Consider the following 20,765-nt stretch of genomic DNA (forward strand, 5'->3'; position numbering starts at 1 on the left):
GATCTTATTTTCCTTGTTCGTTTAATTCTCAAGTACAGTGAAACACAGGTCTTTTCGAGAACATTTTATTTCTTAATACATTATATGCATCATTTGATATTGTTTTATGCTTATGATTGTTGATTAATATTATGTTGCCAATATGTAAGTACATTAAAGTTGAATAAACGTATATAAAATTCAAATTATTGACTCAAACAAAATATTTACAGTACAGCCAAGGCGTAACAAACATTATCCGCGGCTACCCTACGGCAAGATTATTAGTACGCGGTGGCCGAATCGTGTGTTCACGCGGCAAATCGCAGCGGCACTCGGCATCGTTCCGCGCAACGACGCGAGCCTGTATCAACCTCGCGTACTTTCGCGGAGTGAATCCGCCGCATACGTACGCGGCGGATCAAGTGAATAGATATACATCTAAATGTTCATTTGTGTAGCATAGAAACCTAGATTTACGCCACTTTCATAGTTATTAGTTTCATTTTATAAAGTGATATCATGGGCATCGTACAGTTTATAGGTGCCTATCGTAACCGTTGTTTATTGTTTGTGTTTTAAATTATATACACTTATATTTGTAAATGCAGCATCAACATACTAAAACAATTTCCCGGAAAGAGGAAAATAATGCATTTGACTATCAACCGTACTTTGACAACTGACGACAGAAATTACTCGATTTACGATGTAAATCTAGGTTTAGTGCAGATTCGTTCATACGACACAAAGACACTATTTTGTTTTACAGATCCTTTTTTCTTAGCAGACTGGATGAGTCATGTAAAATATTGACTATAATAAAAAAAAATTATTAACAACTGGTAGCAAGATGTGTTGCAGATAATTGGTCAGTAACCACATTTCAACAAACTATTTTGCATATGTATTCGTTCAAACGACACAAAGACACTATTTTGTTTTACGGATCATTTCGGCTTAGAAGAATGTCCAGTCATAAAAAATATCTAATTTTATAAACAGCCGGTAGCAAGATGAGTTGCAGCTAATTGCCAGTAACCACATTTTCACTAACTCTTTTGACCTGTTTATTCTTTTCAGTTCAATTCAACAGTGCAAAATGCCCATAATATCACTTCAATATAAAATAATAATTGAATCAATATATGCCCTTGATTATCGTGTTTTGTTTTGATGACTTCGATTTTTGTTAAATTATCAGGATTACAATAATTTGTTCATAAACGGGAATGCACTCACTAAAAACACAACAGCACGCTTTTTTATTAACTATGTTATCTATGTTATTTTGAATCCGCGCACATTAAATATTTTGATTTGACATGTTATAAATGTTCTTTTAATTTTTTTAACAACTAATCATTTTAAAAAGATTGTTTATTTTATGATACATGTACGGATCGACTCGGTTTATGTCGCGGATCGAGGCTTGCCTCGGCATGCAGCGGCGGACAGATGCAAAGCTTCGCGGCGAAATTCGACTTGCCGCCGCATACTTACGCGGATTCAACAGCTGATGCGGCATCGACTCGTTTTGCCTTGCCGCTGCGGATCGCAAAAAATGTTTGTTCCGCCTTGGCTGTACTGTATTGTTACCGCAAGCAAATAGCTAGGCGTTGTTTGGCTCCAATTGTCTGTCTTGTAACCGATTTCTTTGAAATACAATTTTCAACTAGAGAGAGAACGTATCCAAATTGTTGTTTGTTTAGTCTAAAGTAACCTTTAAACTCCTCATCAGCAAGTTCAAGTTTTTTTAACCCTTTACCACTTAGATACGTATTTTCACGCATTTGTAGTCCCTTGGAAAGTTATATTTAATTTAAGACCTTTCTTACTCGATTCAAGTTCTTAAGCCTTCATCTACAAACATTAGATACTGATGAACAGCAAACAGCATTAAACCTGAACAGAACTTGCAGGCTGTTCTGGTTTTATGCTGTTTGCACATAGCCATTTCCACTTTGCTGATAGGGAAAGGGTTAACTAAATGGTTGTAAGTTCCAAATGTTTGGCGATTTCTTACTATTGCACGTGCCTACCACATGTGCTTTCATTTACGTTACACTTCTTCGTGTGAGCAACAGCAGCACCAATTAACAAAAAATGGGATAACTCTTCTTCTGCATACATGTTTTCAGTTCAGAAGTTTTTCCAAAAAAGAAAGATACGTTCGACATATGGGGATAAATGGAATATAGCGTCCGTATTATGATTATGCGGATAAGGGTGCGGATAGATGGAATAGTAGCCTAAATGCTAAATAATACCAGTTTTTTATGCAACTCTCATCTATCACCCATGGATATATGATACTTTTCAAAAGATAAAACAGTATTATGCAAATATGAAATCACTGTTTAGCAACTGTGGACATTGCCGGCTTAAATTGGTTGACTGAAGCTGACATTTCTATTGAAGCTAAATCCTGCCTTTTGATACTAGCATTAGGCTTTTTTTTTCACTTTTGACTCCTGCAAATTATCTGTTTTGCATTATTTTTATGCAAATGTTACTAAGAATATGAATCCAAGTTATATTCATGTCATTCAAATTGTGTTACATGTACATGTATTTTGCAATGTACTTACTTTACTTTATGCAAAACATCATTTACACAGCAGAGCTAATCATTTACCCCCCATCATTTACACAGCAGAGCTAATCATTTACCCCCCATCATTTACACAGCAGAGCTAATCATTTACCCCCCATCATTTACACAGCAGAGCTAATCATTTACCCCCCATCATTTACACAGCAGAGCTAATCATTTACCCCCCATCATTTACACAGCAGAGCTAATCATTTACCCCCCATCATTTACACAGCAGAGCTAATCATTTACCCCCCATCATTTACACAGCAGAGCTAATCATTTACCCCCCATCATTTACACAGCAGAGCTAATCATTTACCCCCCATCATTTACACAGCAGAGCTAATCATTTACCCCCCATCATTAACACAGCAGAGCTAATCATTTACCCCCCATCATTTACACAGCAGAGCTAATCATTTACCCCCCATCATTTACACAGCAGAGCTAATCATTTACCCCCCATCATTAACACAGCAGAGCTAATCATTTACCCCCCATCATTTACACAGCAGAGCTAATCATTTACCCCCCATCATTTACACAGCAGAGCTAATCATTTACCCCCCATCATTAACACAGCAGAGCTAATCATTTACCCCCCATCATTTACACAGCAGAGCTAATCATTTACCCCCCATCATTAACACAGCAGAGCTAATCATTTACCCCCCATCATTAACACAGCAGAGCTAATCATTTACCCCCCATCATTAACACAGCAGAGCTAATCATTTACCCCCCCCCCAAGTCAAACATAAAGTCATTTGACTCTTGTCTTTAATCCCTTCTGAAGCTACCTATAAGTCTGAGATCTTTGGGTATGCATGTAATTGCATAATTGTAGACAGGGTTTTTTTTCCTTCTTTGGGACCCGAAATCGGCCCTTTCCCCTCAGATTTTTTTCCCCTCAGCAGGTAAATTTTCCCCCAGACTTCATTTTTTTCCCATTAAAAAAAAAAAAAAACATTTTTTTTTTTTTTTTTTAAACTTTAAATACATAAGTTAACCTGATCCAGTGTAGAAAATATAACATATTGCATAATTAAATTATCTGTTGCCTTAATTTTGTTTTAAAAACAGCAAAATATATTATATGATTATTTAAGACTTTCCTTATTTTCCCCAAAATCCGGCGTTTCGCGTGATTTTTTCCCCCAAAATCCGGCATTTTGCGCGATTTTTTTCCCCTCAAAAAAGGCCAGGCCCTTTCCCCAAAATCAGATAAAAAACCCTGGTAGAGAAATTCTCTATTGGGGAAGGGGCATTTAATTGGCCATTGCTAAGGAAACAAAATGCCCTGTAGCCAATAAACATGGTCAAGTACACTCAGAATGCTGCAGTCCAGATGAGCGCAAGGCAAAGTTTACAATCTGGGCTCTAGAAATATGGGGGTCAATGCATCTGCATAAAATGTAGCCCCAAATAAGCCTGTGTATTCTGCACAGGCTAATCAGGGGCGGCATTTCCCTTTTTTATTTCTTAGGAAGTCTCTTCTTAGCAAATATCCAATTTCATCGAAAAAGGTCATCCCTGATAGCTTGGGATGACACTTCAAGCATAATTATTCATTGAGTACCCTGTTTCTTGAGCGCCTGTTATATCATTTGACACAGTGTTGGAAGGCTGTCACAGATGGATTTTTTGTGCGAATGTTGGCCTGAAATCCTTTATTTTTTATTTTTGCATCATTTTTAGTATAATTAATTTTCCGTAACATTTTGTGAGGTTATAATAACTAATTTAAAAGCATTGTTTAATAGACATCTTTATGGAAAATGTGTGGGTATAAATATTAAATCATTGAAAACAAATAAACAGATTCCAAAAGCCAAGTTTATTTATTAAGGCTGAGCATGAGCTGTGGTTAATTTGCTTAGCAACACATTAATGTATTTTCAAATGTTGCAAGCTGTTATCAGTGATAAAGCATTTAAAACAGGACACTTGTATTAAACAATGAATAATTTCCCCATTCACTCTTTTCATCACCAACCTGATAACTGAAACCAGTATTTTTTGGTACAGTAGGCAGTAGAAAATCAATATCAGCGCACATTTTGTTTATGTCTGACCTTTTTAAATCCATATCAAAACGATATCAACAAAATTTGTTACTTTTTTTATAGAAAGGCTTGTAACTCTATAATTCATTTATTTGTATGTACATGTATGTATAGACACATGTCTGCATTTTACTATGTCTTTTGTTTAATATTAATCAAAATGTTGGTACATGTTGTCTAGTTAATTGAATGTTAACACTAATGTAACTCACATTTTGCACACACAAAATTGGACATGCATACACAACACTTTTATAAAGAAAAAATGATAATAGATATTTTCAGTATTCTCTCGCACCTGAAAGTAAGGAGAAGTGATGCAACTTAAAGGAGAAAAGGTTTCTGTTTAGCATTCAATCAACTCTTCACTTATTTTATTCCACTTATAATACCCAACTCATCATCATTATAATTAATCACAAACAATTCACATTTTGCAGTTTGTGGGAAAACATACACAAATATAAACAAACACGTAAAGTGTTGCCAACTTTAATTATAATTATAATTAATTGAATTAAATTTATATGTGATCACTCAATTTATGACTTAAGATAAATCTAAAAAGTCACTTCTCCTTCATGTAATTAGAGGAAGAAGTTAAAGTGTTCAGGGAGAAATGCCACGTCTCACGGCTGAGCCATGATCACTGTAATATTAAAGGCAAAACTCATGTCAAGGCTCTTAACCCATTGCATGCTGGGAAATTTGTCGTCTGCTAAAATGTTGTCTGCTGAATTTCTAAAATTAGCATTTTCTTCGATATTTTTTCAAAGAATACTATCAAAATAGCAAACAGTTTGGATCCTGATGAGACGCCACGTTCTGTGGCGTCTCATCTGGATCCAAACTGTTTGCAAAGGCCTTTTAAATTCGGTTCTAGCACTGAAAGGGTAAATGCATTTGTGTTCATGCGTATCCTGTAACCCTTTACCAATTAGATACGCATTTTCACGCATTTGTAGCCCTTTAGAAAGTTTTATTTAATTTAAGACCATTCTCACTAGATTCAAGTTTTTATGGCTTCATCTCCAAACATTAGATACTGATGAGCAGCAAACAGCTTAAAACCTGAATAAACTGCGAGTAACTTGCAGGCTGTTCTGGTTTTATTCTGTTTGCACATAGCCATTTTCACTTTGCCTCTGAGTGGGATTGGATTAAAATGGTACATTTACATTTTGAATAAAATGAAGTAGATTTGTTATAGTTTTGTTAAAATATGTTATTATAGTCTTTAAAATGAAATATAAATAAACTAATTTTTTGCAAGAACATGATTTCTTGCTTAAAGTAATATTGTGCATTATATGGGGTACAAAATTAAGATTTGTTAAAAGTTAGTTATTTCTGATCATTATGGGAAATAACCCAAAATAATTTACCAAAAAAGATATACATTTGATTAAAATCATTAAATTTATGAACTTGTTTGAACCCCCAAAATTCCATTGTTATTATATTTAATGTTCCCCTTTAGATATTTGAAAATGAATATTGGCATTTATTAGAAGTTATTTGGTGTATTGTAAATTAAACTGCCTCTATTTCTTTCAGACTCCAAGATCATCCCATTTTCGAGCATTCACCGTCCAGTGAAGGGGTTCCAACATGTGCGACCCACCTGCTGGATGAATGAACCAATCAACGTCCAGATCATCCATGTCAAGAGGGAGGAACACCCACATATGACAAGAAAGGCATTTAATCCAAACTTGTAAGTGTCACGATTGATATGAATACATGTACTTGAGGTTTGATGCAATGGCAAAAGAAGTATATTTGGGAATACATGCAGGCCTTACTCTGCCATATAACCCTTTCCCACTTAGATACATATTTTGACGCACTTGTAGTCACTAAGAAAGTTAATTTTAATTAAAGATCATTTTTACCAGATTCAAATTTTAAAGGCCACGTTTTCAACCATTAGACACTGATGAGCAGCAAACAGCATAAAACCTGAACAGACTGCAGACTGCGAGTTACTCGCAGGCTGTTTTGGTTTTATGCTGGTTGCAAAAGCCATTTTCATTTTGCTTCTGATGGGGAAAGGGATAAGCAAATGGTAACAAAAAGACCATTTTGTCGACAGTGAATTCTATTTGGCCACATTTCCTTCATAAGACCGGGCTTTTTTCAGCTGTTTGGGAAGATAGCCCATGGCTTTGACATTGGGAATTTTATCATCATTTTCAAGAAATTGGGAAAAATTTATTTGGATTTAAAACTACATGAATGAGTTAAGCATCTTTAATTACAAACACCACAAACACCATCATGATCAACAGTTTTCCACATAATAAGCTCACACAAAGTCTTCAGTCACATCAGGCACCATTTTATTAGGAGCGCTTCATCTTCTTCTGGAGAACTACTGGTTTCAACATGTTGAATATCAGTCAGCACTTTGCTCTCGGAAATCAACCATGACGAGGCAAAAGAGTCTCTTATTATTAAATTACTATACTATAATGGAAGGAGTTTCAATGAAAAGACTTGTACTTCATGACGATGTTTGTTTATCTAATGACGATTGCTTAAAAAAAATCAAGAGTTTTCGTTTTGCCGCCAGGTTTTTGCTTAGGAATCTTTTTCACGTGATATTTTGAATTTCGAGAAATCTTTGTTTTCCATTAAGCCAAATCACAAAACGCTTGAATTTCATTGCAAATATAATAAGCGCCTGAACAACATGGAGAATATCGTGCACACGAATAATGCTGACGTTATCTAAATCGAGGTATAGTCTTTGTTAAAAAGCGAAACAGCGGATGTCATTTGCATTTTGGGAATTTTTAAGGAAATTTTGGGAAAAAAGTATACTTTTTGCGATTGGGAATATAGCCTAATTTCAGCTATACAATCTGGCAAAAAATAAAGCCCTGTAAGACCTTATAATTTGGCTAAAGTGAAACATATTTTACCATGGCCAGGCTAATTATATTAAATATGAAAAAATAAGCATGGGTCAGCGCTGTATGCGGTACATACATGACCAAAAAGCATAAAATCCAAATGTGTTGTGTTAGTAAGTGTAGTTAAGTATGCACCAATCAATTAATTTTTTTGAATAAATATCTTAAAAAGCTTTAATACATGTACCGGTATATAGAACTGGACTAATTTGTCATTGATGCAAACATCTTAAAAAGCTTTAATACATGTACCGGTATATAGAACTGGACTAATTTTTCATTGATGCAAACAAGTAAAATATTCAGTAAATAAGTTACATTTATGGCATGATGCCTCCTTAGTTATAATAAGCCTGGTACCATTTTTAATCTACACGCAGTAAATGAATCTGATTTTAGCTTCCTTATATACACAAAATACATATACATTGCATCCTTTTTCATAGACGCAGATCCCCATACAGGCATCACCATATTAGTTAGGACAGCCACATCATATGTATTGCATTCACAGAGATTGCACAATATTGAGAAATTCTGCACTAAACATTTATGTTCAGCAAGTCCCTTGTGTTCTTTTAATAGCATGCTATAGTCTGCTTACACATGTATGTCAATATTACCACAGTTACTACTTGTGTCTGAGATTCTCTGAGATTTGGTTGGAATTGTTGGCAATGGCAGTTGTCTGAGACCTTTTTTGATGTCTGCTTTCATGTCAATATTACCCCAGTTATTACTTGTGTCTGAGATTATCTGAGATTTGGTTTGGAAGTGTTGGCCATGGCAGTTGCCCGAGACCTTTTTTTTACCTGGGAAGACACTTTCTGCTTGTATTGTATTTTTTCATTTAAAGTAAGTCTATTCTTTGCAATAATCTAGTTAAGACAGAAAGTGCCATCATTAATGAGCCTGTGCAGACAGTACAGGCTAATCTAGACAATACTTTATGCACATACATGTACATTAAGCCCTGTTTTCCTAGAGCTCATATTTTGAAACCATTTATATGATGTTTAAGGAACAACTAGAGTAAAGAAAGCACAAATAATTATGTTAACTAAATTTCAGTTAAGTATATTTCTATGATATTTTTATGCCCCCCGGATCAAATAATCGGGGGTATATTGTTTATGGCCTGTCTGTCTGTCTGTCTGTCTGTCTGTCATTGTGTGTGTCTGTCACTAAACTTTAACCTTGGTCATAACTTTTGCAATATTTAAGATAGCAACTTGAGATTTGGCATGCATGTGTATCTCATGGAGCTGCACATTTTGAGCGGTGAAAGGTCAAAGTCATCCTGCAAGGTCAAAGGTCATCCTGCAAGGTCAAAGGTCAAACATATAGCTTTAAAGCGGCCCAGTTGGGGGCATTGTGTTTTAACAAACACAGCTCTTGTTTACCCTTGTTTTGTTTCACTGATTCCCTGAATTAAACTTCTATGTTTTCGCTAAATGACAACATTATGTTTTATATATAAAGTGATCTCACAGGCTTATTAGGGATGACACTTTCAGCTTGTGTGTATGTTTTGGTTAAAATGGATTTTCCTTTAAATGAAAATCCAATCTAACTGAAGGTGGAAAATTAGCGGCTCAAATATCTTGCTATTTCAGGTACACTATCGAGATCAGCCATGGTGAGTACAGATGGATGGTCAAACGTCGGTACAAACACTTCCACAGCCTCCACACCTCTCTGCGGCTGTTCCGGGCAAAGTGCAGCCTGCCTGTGCCCACCAAGGGGTAAGTCTTCATGTACAAGTATGCCATCTTGCATATGGGCCGCGCCCTAAGAAAACCTGGTCTTGTTGTTTTTTTTCTGGGAAAGCTCTGCTTGTGCGTTAAAAGTTGTCCTGAATTAGCCTCTGCAGTTGGCACAGGCTAATCAGGGACAACACTTTTTGCCTTAACTGGATTTATGTAAAAAGGAGACTTCCTTTAAACAGAAACTTTAATAAAAGCAGAAAGTATTTCCCTGATAAGCCTATGCAGTCAGCACAGGCTAATCTGAGATAACACTTTATGCACATGCATTAAGCTCAGTTTCCCAAAACGAGGCTCTTTAGAGTCAAGGTGAGCTTCATGTAAACATGAGTAAATGCAGTTGTTGCATGCATCTATTTACAGGCCTTGAACAATCCACTTGTCTGCTTGAATTTGCTAGTGAAGTTTAAAGGGACCTTTTCATGTTTTGGTAAATTGACATAATGTACAAAAATATTTTCTGATTCCCAAATGTTTGGTGTAATTATGATATTTATGAGGAAACAGTAATACTGAACATTTACCATGCTCTAAAATATCCATTATATGCACCTTTTGATGATTTAAAAACCTGAAAATTATCAGTGGTTTGAGACCAGTTGAGGGTTACTTTTTTTCTTTCTTTAATTTTATTCTTGTGTTTTACTGGAGCTTTTTAGATCCAAAGTTTACATTTATCAATATCAAGCTTTTAATGACAAACTTCAAACATGCCAAAAAACTTTGTGAAAAGATCTCATTAAGATTGGACAAATGTATGAAAGACGTCACTGGCACATGAATTATACAATTGTAAATTGCAAATTCAGTTGTGTGGAAGTTTATTTATGATGCTTCTTTAAATCCTATCTTATTGATACTCTATTTAGTATTTATAAAGTGAAAAAGATCATATAGATAGCTCTTGTTTTGAATGTTTACATCATTGTTTTATTATTAATGTACAGGAATAATTTATGATCAACAAAGTAGCTAACTAGGGCAGTAGGGAATTAACATTTGATTAATAATGGAAGCAGCTTGCAATCTAGAGGTTTTGTAAAATGCTTGGTGGCTGTATTGCATGTAATTAACTAATAATAAAACTGCTTCATTTGAAGGTTGTTGAAGTTTTCATGTAACAGCCATCAAAAACATGTCTTACATTAATGTTTGCTGTTTTAATATGCGTATAGTTTAAAGGGACATACTTTGTTGCTTTGAGTGGCTTAGATTGAAAACATGAACATAAACAATTTGAGTATAATTTATATTGGAAAACCTTTTCAAAGTAGTGGAACTTTGAATGGGAGTTATTTCAGAAAAAGGAAATATTTACAACTTGGCAATTGACTAAACTGTTATCCATAGCAAGGACATGTTTAGTGAGTTATATTTTTCAAGGTTGAGTGTTCAAAACATTGCAATCATGCCCTGTGAAAGGCCATATCTGCTTAAACTAACTGATATACTGCAGAATCTTCAAAATAACATAATAAGCCTATCAGATGTACACAAGTGTTCAAAATAAATGATATACATTCGGAACAAAAAATGTTTTAGAAATGCACACAATAGTTGGTCTTAAATTACAAAATAAACAAGTAAAACAATTTGCTAATGCAGCTAAAAAAGCTGTCACATTCTTTTTGATTGCTGCATACTGTGACAACAAACGTAAAATATTCTATGCTAAAATGTAACTTACATGTTCGTGTCCTAATTATTATGTAAATAATAGAATAAATCATTTGTCATCTTTTATAGAGCTTTAATAGTCTTTCTTGTACAAAATGTGAATACAGCCCCATGAATAAAATAATGAAAAAAGTTCATATAAAACATCGATCCATTTTCTCTTTATCAGACATCGAGAGAAAAGACAGAGTTTTCGAGAAGAACGCAAAGTGCGCAAAATCAAGAAGAAAGAAGGCCAAAAGGTTTTAAGGTTTCCAAAGAAACCAGAATTTATGGTTCGAGAAGAAGCCTTGGAGAAACGGCGGGTAAGCATTTAGCAGATGTAAGTCTTGCTGTAATAAAATGGAGTGTGATGCATTTGTGTAAAGGTTGGCCCCAGACTGCACAGGCTTATCAGGTACAATTCTTTCTGCTTTATTGAATGTATCATTTAAAGAAAGTCTATTCTAAAAGAAAAACAAGTTTATGATGGTGGAACCTGGGTGTCTGGGAGGTGGGCAGTGCTCAGGAAAAAAGCAGTTACTTCAAAAAGTTTAAATCAGATCATCATTTCACTCGGTGATAATGTTTGTGATCATAGTAGCCAACCAGCTAGATTGCATGAAGCATAACTGAATAATGCCCATGAATATGGCCCTATTTGGCTGTGATAAAATGTCTACTAGAAATTTAATTTTATTCTCATACAAGTTATAAATCATTACTTTTTTATTTTGCAGTATAAAAATCTCCATTTTATCATCAAACAGAAAGTGTTTTGCGTACCTTGTTTAGGGCCTCTTTTTTGCGCATGCACACAAGTAACATTTGTTTTGTTTACATTCTTAGAAAATAAAAAATTCTAGGATGTTTATTGTTAAGTATCATTGTTGAAATCAAACATAAATTAAAACCATCCCACCCATCCAAATTTGTTTATTTCGTCCACAAAAATACTCCCCAAGTATAGCCTCTTGAATGTGCTAAGGCTTGAACCGAACTTGACTAACGCTAGATTGCTCAGTACTTCTAAATAGCCTATTTCCTATATAATTCTTAAATCAACTAAGAAAAGCTTATTAACTACTAGTAATTATGGTGTATAATCTAAATGGGTTTTTCAATTATTTCCTTCCAAGTTTGTGTAATGACTGCAATATGATGACAGTATTTGACTATTGATATGATAAGCAAGATGTTTGATATCTATTGCCTTCCTTGAAATTCTTCATCATCAATTGTGAATGTGATGTACATAAACTAGGATTGGAGTATATTTGTATTGTTTCTAAGTGCGGTCATATGATCACAAAACTTTAAAGTGACATTGAAAATCTATTTTACTTGACAACAAAAAAATTAATTTAAGTGACATGAAAGTAAATTTTGTTAGAACTTTCAATTTATTTTAACTACATTGATTAAATATGTGATATTATGAAGACCAAAATGATTATTATCAGTATATTGGACTCGATTTTCATGCTTGACATTGTTTTTGTTTTTTGTGAACACCAAATTAAACAAATCTGAGACAATAATAAATATCAAAGACAAATGGAATTGAAAATTGATGTTTTGAGAATATGTGCCTTATATGAAGAATTTGGGAATGCATGTTGTTTTTTTCTTCAAAATGTGTTCAATACTCCTAGCAAAAATTCAAACTTGAGTACCTGTATGTATTAAAAATCTTTTAAACAACATCTGATTTAATTTAAGAAAGACTTCCTGTATTGAAACTGATGGTGATATTGTACATATGGGGCATAATGTAAGCACAATTAATCAAGTTGTATTTGTACATTTTAAACGTATTAAGTAAAATCTTATAATACTAGTTTAACATTTCTTTATATTAATACCCCTTAAGAAATACCCTTTAAAAATATTGTATTAAAAACATTTAGTTTCATTGTTTTGTGATGAAAATATAAATTAAACATTTCTTGTCCACAAAGTTTATGAATGACCCTCGTATTCATTTGTACATAGCTGTCCTTAACTGCTTCGATTTTGGTTCCTGCTTTGTCACCAGTTACAAGACTCACAGTTATAATGTGCAACTGCATGAAGTTTTCAGGGACTGTAACAATGGGAACAATGGTCTGCCATTATTATTTACACCATGTAATTTTGTACTTTGTACATAATACTGACTTGTCCTGAGTGTTTATCATTTTCCAGACTTATGATCCCTTCTGACCTTTTATATGAAACCACTCATTACAAGTGTCTATATTCGGAAATTAATTGTGTCCTGGACTGATTCCAATAAATCCACACATAGTTTGTAAACCCAATAGACCCTTTTCACAATAAGCCAAAATCGATAAGAGCGCGAAGTCACGTGACTCGCAGAATTCCAGAACGAGGCGGAACGTGATGCCGTTTATAATACCACGCAATGCTGCATCTAATTTCAGCCCATCACACTTTTGACGTTACGATATTGTCAACACAAGATGACATCGTCAGTAAATAGTAACTTCCCATTTTAGGTTTCAATACATTGTATACATTTTCTTGATGAAAGTACTTGTTTTTATTCACATGTTTGCACAAATTTTGACACTGTTAGTTTGAGCCTTTTTATCGGGGTGTTTAATCAAAGATCTATCAATAATCTTGTTTATTGGTATATCTCTTGTTTAATTGTCCCTGTGTTCAGCACAAACCCATTATCTCGTTATGATCAGATACTGTGCCGACACATACTAAATAACAACAAGGGGTCATAAACCACATGTTGCGGATGTCTGGTCATTTCCACATAATTTATGATACCCCCGTGTCTTCTCGTGGTAGTGGTATTGCATTGTCATTTCTTAGAGTTATTAAAAGTCAAATACTCAATTGTTGCTATAATTAGATGTATAAGATTTTGTAAAAATTACCATTACATTCATTCCTTATGTACATTTACTAGAATAAGTGATACAAAACTGAAAGGAATAAAACAATTGGGACCGCATAAGAAGTTGATATGATGTTCTTTATTAAACTTATAATTATGATGGTATGCCTAAGAAAGGAATCGAAGAGGCTTTTTGTGAATAACCATCGCAGTGAAGAGTAAGACATGAAGATTTATTCTTTATTTTAGTCTCAATTACATACAATACAATACAAACATTCAATTATATATAGACAATTTGTTGGTGATGTTTGAAATAATGCGACATCCCAATAATCTGTACACATATGTTGCATAACAGTTATATGATATATCATATAGAAATCTAAAAATGTCCTATGTAACATAAGAGCATTGTAGCACATGCGTGTCTGCTCATCATTGGAAACAATTTCTTGAAACAGGTGATGTTTTTATTGAATGCTACGAATATATAATATTGTCGTCTGATGCCGATCTGATATTGTACGCCTCGAATATGAAACACTTTGCGAAAAAAACATAATGGTATATACCATCTGTGTATTGTGTTGGTAAACAAATAATTAGCTAAAAACATATCATGATAAACGTACATCAAACAATTCATAAATGGACATGTGTTTATCTTATAATGTATGCACTAATAAATAAAAATTTGCCGCGCTGCATCTCCAAAGGATATTTATGAAACAACACGAACCTGATCATATTCTCAAAGCATACATTACTAATTGCCATTGTTTCCTTTGTTCACACACGGTTGTGTTCGTGCACATGTTTCATGAGATTGATATCACCATTACTGAAATTAAGTGGTATACCATATTGTCTCTTTTCATCGTTTACAGTTTGGCCAATACTGAATTAGTATTAGCGCAACGAAAACGAGATCAATATTACGTAACATCAATCGAGCAGCCGCTAGTCTCACTCTGTTATCTGACATTATACATGTTTGGACAGTTCAATTTCCACCACGTCCATGTGCTTCACTTGTATATAATGATTCTTCAATATTGTCATACACTGTTAAATAAATTTTATTTAATGTAAAAGAAAATTAACATACAATTTAAATAGTGTCAAGTACTTCACGTTTATAGTGCTTTGTTTTATGATTGATTCACCGCTTACAAGTTCGACAGTTCATGAAAAATAGCGCACACCAACACACCCATACGTTTGAGAATTATAATCATATAATACTTTTTATTATGCGGCTTATATATATATCTTTGTTTTGAGCAATTATAGATGTTAGGTCTTCAGACCACCTTTACTCTGATGTGTTAATGGGTTATACGTATTTGTATAAAGATGAGATAAAAATTAAAAATATTTTCTAATTGTACTAGATAGTATGTAGTTGAATTATTATTATGGTTGTTATAATGTTTATTTAAGAAGTAGTTATCAATTTATTGACTTAACACATACTGTAATAATGTTATAACCGTCCCGAATTTAAAACATAAAGTCAACTGCTCGATATTCTCCACCATTCGCATAACATAGGAAAAGAAAGTTGTCACGTTCCGCCTCGTTCTGAGATTCGACTCGTCACGTGATATCTAAAAATAGCAACAGTGTTTGTATTGTGAAACTGGTCTATTAGACAAACAACATCATTTGATGATGTAATTTATGTACACAACAATTTCAAATCTCCACTCAGAGTTGTCGTTCCATGCTCTCATATGCAATCTCTGCCATCACAAGAAAATTCCCTTCCAGATCTGGAAGAATTTTTTGTTTGTTGAAGTATTATATTTTGGAACTTAGTGTAATTTTCTTTAATCTTTTGAATATTGTGCATAAGTTTCGGTTCATAATACACAATAATTAACCTTAATAAAAAGATTAAAACAAAGGGAAAATTATTGTACCATATGGCTCGGCCATCATCACATGGTAGGTTATAACAGCAGTGAATTGATCCAGCTCTACCAGTTTCAGTCAGATCTCTGCGCTACTTCCTGTTTGTTATCATCAGTTTTTTGCTCTTCAAATTTATATGCGTTATCTGCCTTTCAGTCAGAAGTGTTTTCAAGATGCAGATTTTTTGGTGTTTTAATTTGCTTGTCAATGCATATTTGTATGTCTTCATTTACTTTTAAGGCAGACTTTTTTACCCAATTGCTTTTCAGATGTAACAACTCTTGACACAGCTTCTTAATTGTGTGTGAACATGTCAAGAATATGTTTTATATGATCTGAAATACATAGATAATGTAATAAGATAAGGGTATGGGGGTGGTTATGTGGCACATCAAACAACATGGTTTCCAGTCAGTAAGATGAGTTTGCATGAATCAATATTGCTGTAACTTTCAAGTAGAAAGCTTGCATAATAAGGGACCTAATTGGGATTGCCTTTGTATGCAGTTGTTACTGATGAAAAGTAAACAGCATATAACCTGAACAGACTGAGAGTTACTCCCAGGCTGTTCTGATTTTATGCTAGTACCAAAAGCCATTTCCACTTTGCTTCTTATGGGGGATAGGTTAAAATTGCGGAAAATATTTAAAATGTGGTTTTACAGCATGCTAATATTCTTGAACTCCAGTGTTGGGCAAGCAGTTTACACCTTATTCACACTATTTAAAACAAAATCAAATCAAGTCTTGCTTTTGTAATGTCATAGGTAAAAGTATATGTGAACAACAATAAGTTTGTTGAAAGCGTAATTTCAGCAAAAGTCGTGCGTTATCCATGTCGAGCTGGTGTACTTTCACTTGTCCTGCAAATAACTCCATCTAAAGAAATAAATTGGTTAGTAATAAAACACAATGGAGAGTAAATGTTGGCCAATTTCAGGGGAAGGATTAGCCTTTATGATGTTGAATGCAAACCACGTCCATGTAATTGCCATCATTCTGACTAATTGAAGCAAATGAACAGATTTCTCCTGGTGTGTCATTTTGCCATTCTATTATTGCTCTCTTCCTTAGGCCTCTATGGCAGTTAATTCCCCTTGGGAATGTCTTTCTGTTGATGCTGGTTTGGATGCAAATACTTAATTATGTAGTATTCTCTGGGACTCAGACTGTGATGGAATTTTGAGCATTGTGGTGGAGTATTATACAATGTTGGAAAATAGATAATACATTCTGTTTCATTTCTTTACTCTAGTTGCATTATTGATTTTCAATTGCTAAGAACTTTTGTTTTAATAATATCCCTGCTACGTTCAAACAGGTCCATAGAAACAATAGCTACTTATATGGCTGTAGTTGAACCTTGTGAGCAATCAAGAAGTCACAATTTTTCCCAATCATAATGAAATTTGCTCAGAATGTTTGTTCTAATGATACAATATATATGGGCCAAGTTCAGAAATGGTTCTGTTCCATTGATAAGGAGCAGCTGGGGAATGGGTGTCAGTTTTCCATAGTGAAAACATTGCCACTTCAAAGGAGTTCATTTTCTGGGGGGGCATCAGGTTATGTTATCAGGTTAAGGCTATTGGCCCTCTTGTTTAGTTACAGTGTAACCAGGGATATGTAAACAAAAACATATTGTGACAGGCTATATGAATAGGCTATAAAACACTTATAAATTTTAAAATGACAGCACTAGTCCATTTTTATGAACAATTATTACAATAATTATGCGTTTATTTGCAAAACAAGGTTATTATTTAACAGATTCACCATCTCGATCATTTATATGTAACTTAAACACAATACATTCTGACTCACAATGTAGGTAAGTATCTGTACAATGTGACCTTTTAGTGTCACCTTGACCTTGAGCTCATATATTGTTTCTCACAAGATATAGACCTTTTCAACATTATGATCTGGCATGTAATCATCATACAATTATTTACCGGGTATGCAAGACCAGCATTGCTAGAACAGATCAATGTTTGGCAATTCCCGTCTCTAGATTTGCCACCAATTTCCACCAAATGCCACCGTTTGCCATGCAAAAGTGTGGCAAACGGTGAAAATTTGATGGAAAACGATGGAAAATGGTGAAATGCCATCGTTTTCCACTAATCGATGGAAATCAACAGTGGCATTCGATGTAAAACGTTGGAAATTTGATGGCAAACGGTGAAAAATAGGACTTTGTCATTTTTTGAAGTGGAAAATGTACATTTTGAATAGGAGAAAATGGCTCTTAGAAAATTTTGCAAGAAAACCTGAGTAGCAAACGATGGAAAAAAAACTTCGAACATTTTCAAACAAAATGCTCTCTGACAGAACAGTAAAAGAAAAACAGTTATTTTAATTTAAATTGAATGTACATATAATTAAATGACATTTTCCGCAATTCCTTGCGGAAAACGAGTAAAAATATGCAAAAATATGCGGAATAATGAACAAAATATGCGGAATAATGGGGAAAAAGACTGAAATGTGCGGATATTTGATTTTTTATGAGATTGCGGAATTTTATTGCTCAAGAAAATTTGTCCGCATATTTTTGCGAACATTTGGTTTTTATTGGCGAAAAGTAGATTTTTGTTTGCAAAGCTTGATTTTGTATACGGAAAATACACTTATATGCGGAAAGTTAGGACTAGTTATTTCAGGCTATTTCAGAAGTCAGATGTATGCGGAAAACACTGTTTGTCATTTTTTTACAAGTATTCTGGACATAGGCATTAAAAAACAAATCTCAGAGTGCTGTTTCTTGTTGTAAGAGCAGTAGCAGTTGCATTTGTAGTTGTATCAGTGGCGGTGGCGGAAGTAGTGGTATGATGGTAGTAGTAGTAGTAGTAGAAGTATTAGTAGTAGCAGATGCAGTAGCAGCAGTAGTATAGCTAGTAGTAGTAGTAGTGATAGAAGTTGTAGCAGTAGTAGTAGTTGTAAAAGTAGTAGTAGTAATAGTAATAGTTGTTGTTGTAGTTGTAGGAGAAGTTGTTGTTGTATCAGTAGCGGTGGTAGTAGAAGTAGTAGTACTTAAGTAGAAGTAGTAGAAGCAGTAGTAGCAGTAGTAGCAGTAGAAGTAGTCGGCGGTGTCGTCGTTGTCATCATTGTTGTCGTAGTAGTAGCAGCAGCAGCAGCAGTACAAGTAGTAGAAGTAGTAGTAGTTGCTGTTGTTATTGTTGTAGATATTGTTGTAACAGCAGTTTTGTAGTTGTTGTAGTATCTGTGGTGTTGGTGGTGGTAGTGATAGTAGTAGTAGTAGAAGTAGTAATAGTTGTAGTAATAGCAGTAGTAGTTACAAGTAGTAGTAGTAGCAGCAGAAGTAGTAGAAGAAGTAGTAGTAGTAGTAGTAGTAGTAGTAGTAGTAGTAGTAGTAGTAGTAGTAGTAGTAGTAGTAGTAGTAGTAGTAGTAGTAGTAGTAGTAGCAGTAGTAGTAGCAGTAGTAGCAGCAGTAGTAGCAGCAGTAGTAGCAGCAGTAGTAGCAGCAGTAGAAGCATCAGAAATAGCAGCAGTAGCAGCAGCAGCAGCAGCAGTTGTTGTTGTTGTTGTAGCAGCAGTAGTAGTTGTTGTAACTTGCAAAGCAATTTCTACAAATTAAAATTTCTTAACCCTGTTCAAGTTACATACACTCTCTCTGAATATCAAACTACAGCCACTACAGCTGAGGTTTACAAACTATCTGATAACCACTGTGTGTTGTTGGCTTAACAGCCTTTTCTCATTGGCTGAATTCAAACACAGATGGTTTTCCTCTTGGTTTGAAATACTGGATGGTACACATGTTGGTAAATATACAGGTTAAACTTGTTGTTAAAATTAAATTAAATTAATTTCACAAACAGTAGAGATGAGTTATTCCATTACCAACAATTTCTTAAAATAATAATGTATAATTAATATCATTTGGATAGTGACATGAAGTGTTGTTAAAGAGTAATGAATACAGTGTTTCAGCAGTCTGTCTAGGAATAGAATAACAACTGAAGGTTTGTGCTTTTCATAATATTTCTAAATATTCCTTAAAATTAATGCTTCTTATGTCATCATTGTAGACCTTTTTTGGATGTGATATTTATGGCAAATATTAATTTAAATGATGTAATACAAATTTACAATAAGTGCAGTTTGCAGCTTGATTAAGGAAGTAATTTGACCTAATGTGTGGAAATTAATAAGGTTGAATGTAGTATTGGAAGTTTATCATGCTAGGGAACTCAGATGCTTAAAGGGAATTTTGTGCTGTGCATGATGAGCACTCAATGCTCATTAATGATGTTAATGTTTATATTAATAAATTAATAAATTAAATTTTTAGGTTTCACTTTGCATTTTCATACCAATAGCAATTAGAATTAAACATCATTATAATTGTAGCAATATTAAATTTGTACTAATCATTCCAACAAATTAAGTTAAAATAAAAAGACAATGTGTTAAATATATTTTGTCATAATTGTGTTTAGTTTTAATCTAACCTGAGCAAAAAGTGCTCATTAACTTGGCTGGTGTTCTACAGACTGGGCTATCCCGCAACCTGACACTTTATCTCCTAAATTGACTTATTCAAAACGTGATATAAGATCAAAATTACATTTATTTGAGTAACCAGCAGGACTTAAATATTAAGGGTAGATGACTTCAGATTTATTGATTTCTATGGTTTGTCGTACTTTTTTCGACAGCTTGATGGCCGACTTACAGAGCAAAAATTAGCAACAGTTTCAGCAGCGACTTCTCCAACAACAGCAACTTCTCCAACAGCATCAACCACTGCAGCAGCGAAAACAACAACTCCAGCAGCAATCAACCCAGCAGCAGCAACAACCACCCCAGCAACAACAACCGCAGCAAAAACAAATCCAGCAACAACAACCAGATTGTCAAGACCTGCCTGTCAACAGGACATAATTATGGTGGGTACACAAAAGTAATTATTACAAAAAGTATATAACTTAAAGCTACAGTATGCGGTGGCAAACTGAAGCATTAGTTATTGCTAAC

General features: G+C 34.2%; 1 protein-coding gene across 10 annotated transcripts in view; it reads left to right on the top strand.

Annotated features, from left to right (window-relative positions):
* The window catches only part of LOC127849142 (phospholipase D1-like), a 92,314-nt gene that overhangs the window by 9,310 nt on the left and 62,239 nt on the right, over window positions 1-20,765 (top strand). For all 10 annotated transcript variants that reach the window (XR_008034837.1, XR_008034838.1, XR_008034844.1 and 7 more), the window contains 3 exons: window positions 6,202-6,361; window positions 9,179-9,307; window positions 11,175-11,310. Coding sequence is in view for 2 of the 10 variants with exons in the window: in XM_052381895.1 (XP_052237855.1) it covers window positions 6,202-6,361; window positions 9,179-9,307; window positions 11,175-11,310 (425 nt within the window). In the remaining 8 variants the exon portion in view is untranslated. The remainder of the gene's footprint in view (window positions 1-6,201; window positions 6,362-9,178; window positions 9,308-11,174; window positions 11,311-20,765) is intronic.

The sequence above is a fragment of the Dreissena polymorpha genome, chromosome 1 (genome assembly GCF_020536995.1).
Source record: "Dreissena polymorpha isolate Duluth1 chromosome 1, UMN_Dpol_1.0, whole genome shotgun sequence".
Taxonomy (NCBI): Eukaryota; Metazoa; Mollusca; class Bivalvia; order Myida; family Dreissenidae; genus Dreissena; species Dreissena polymorpha.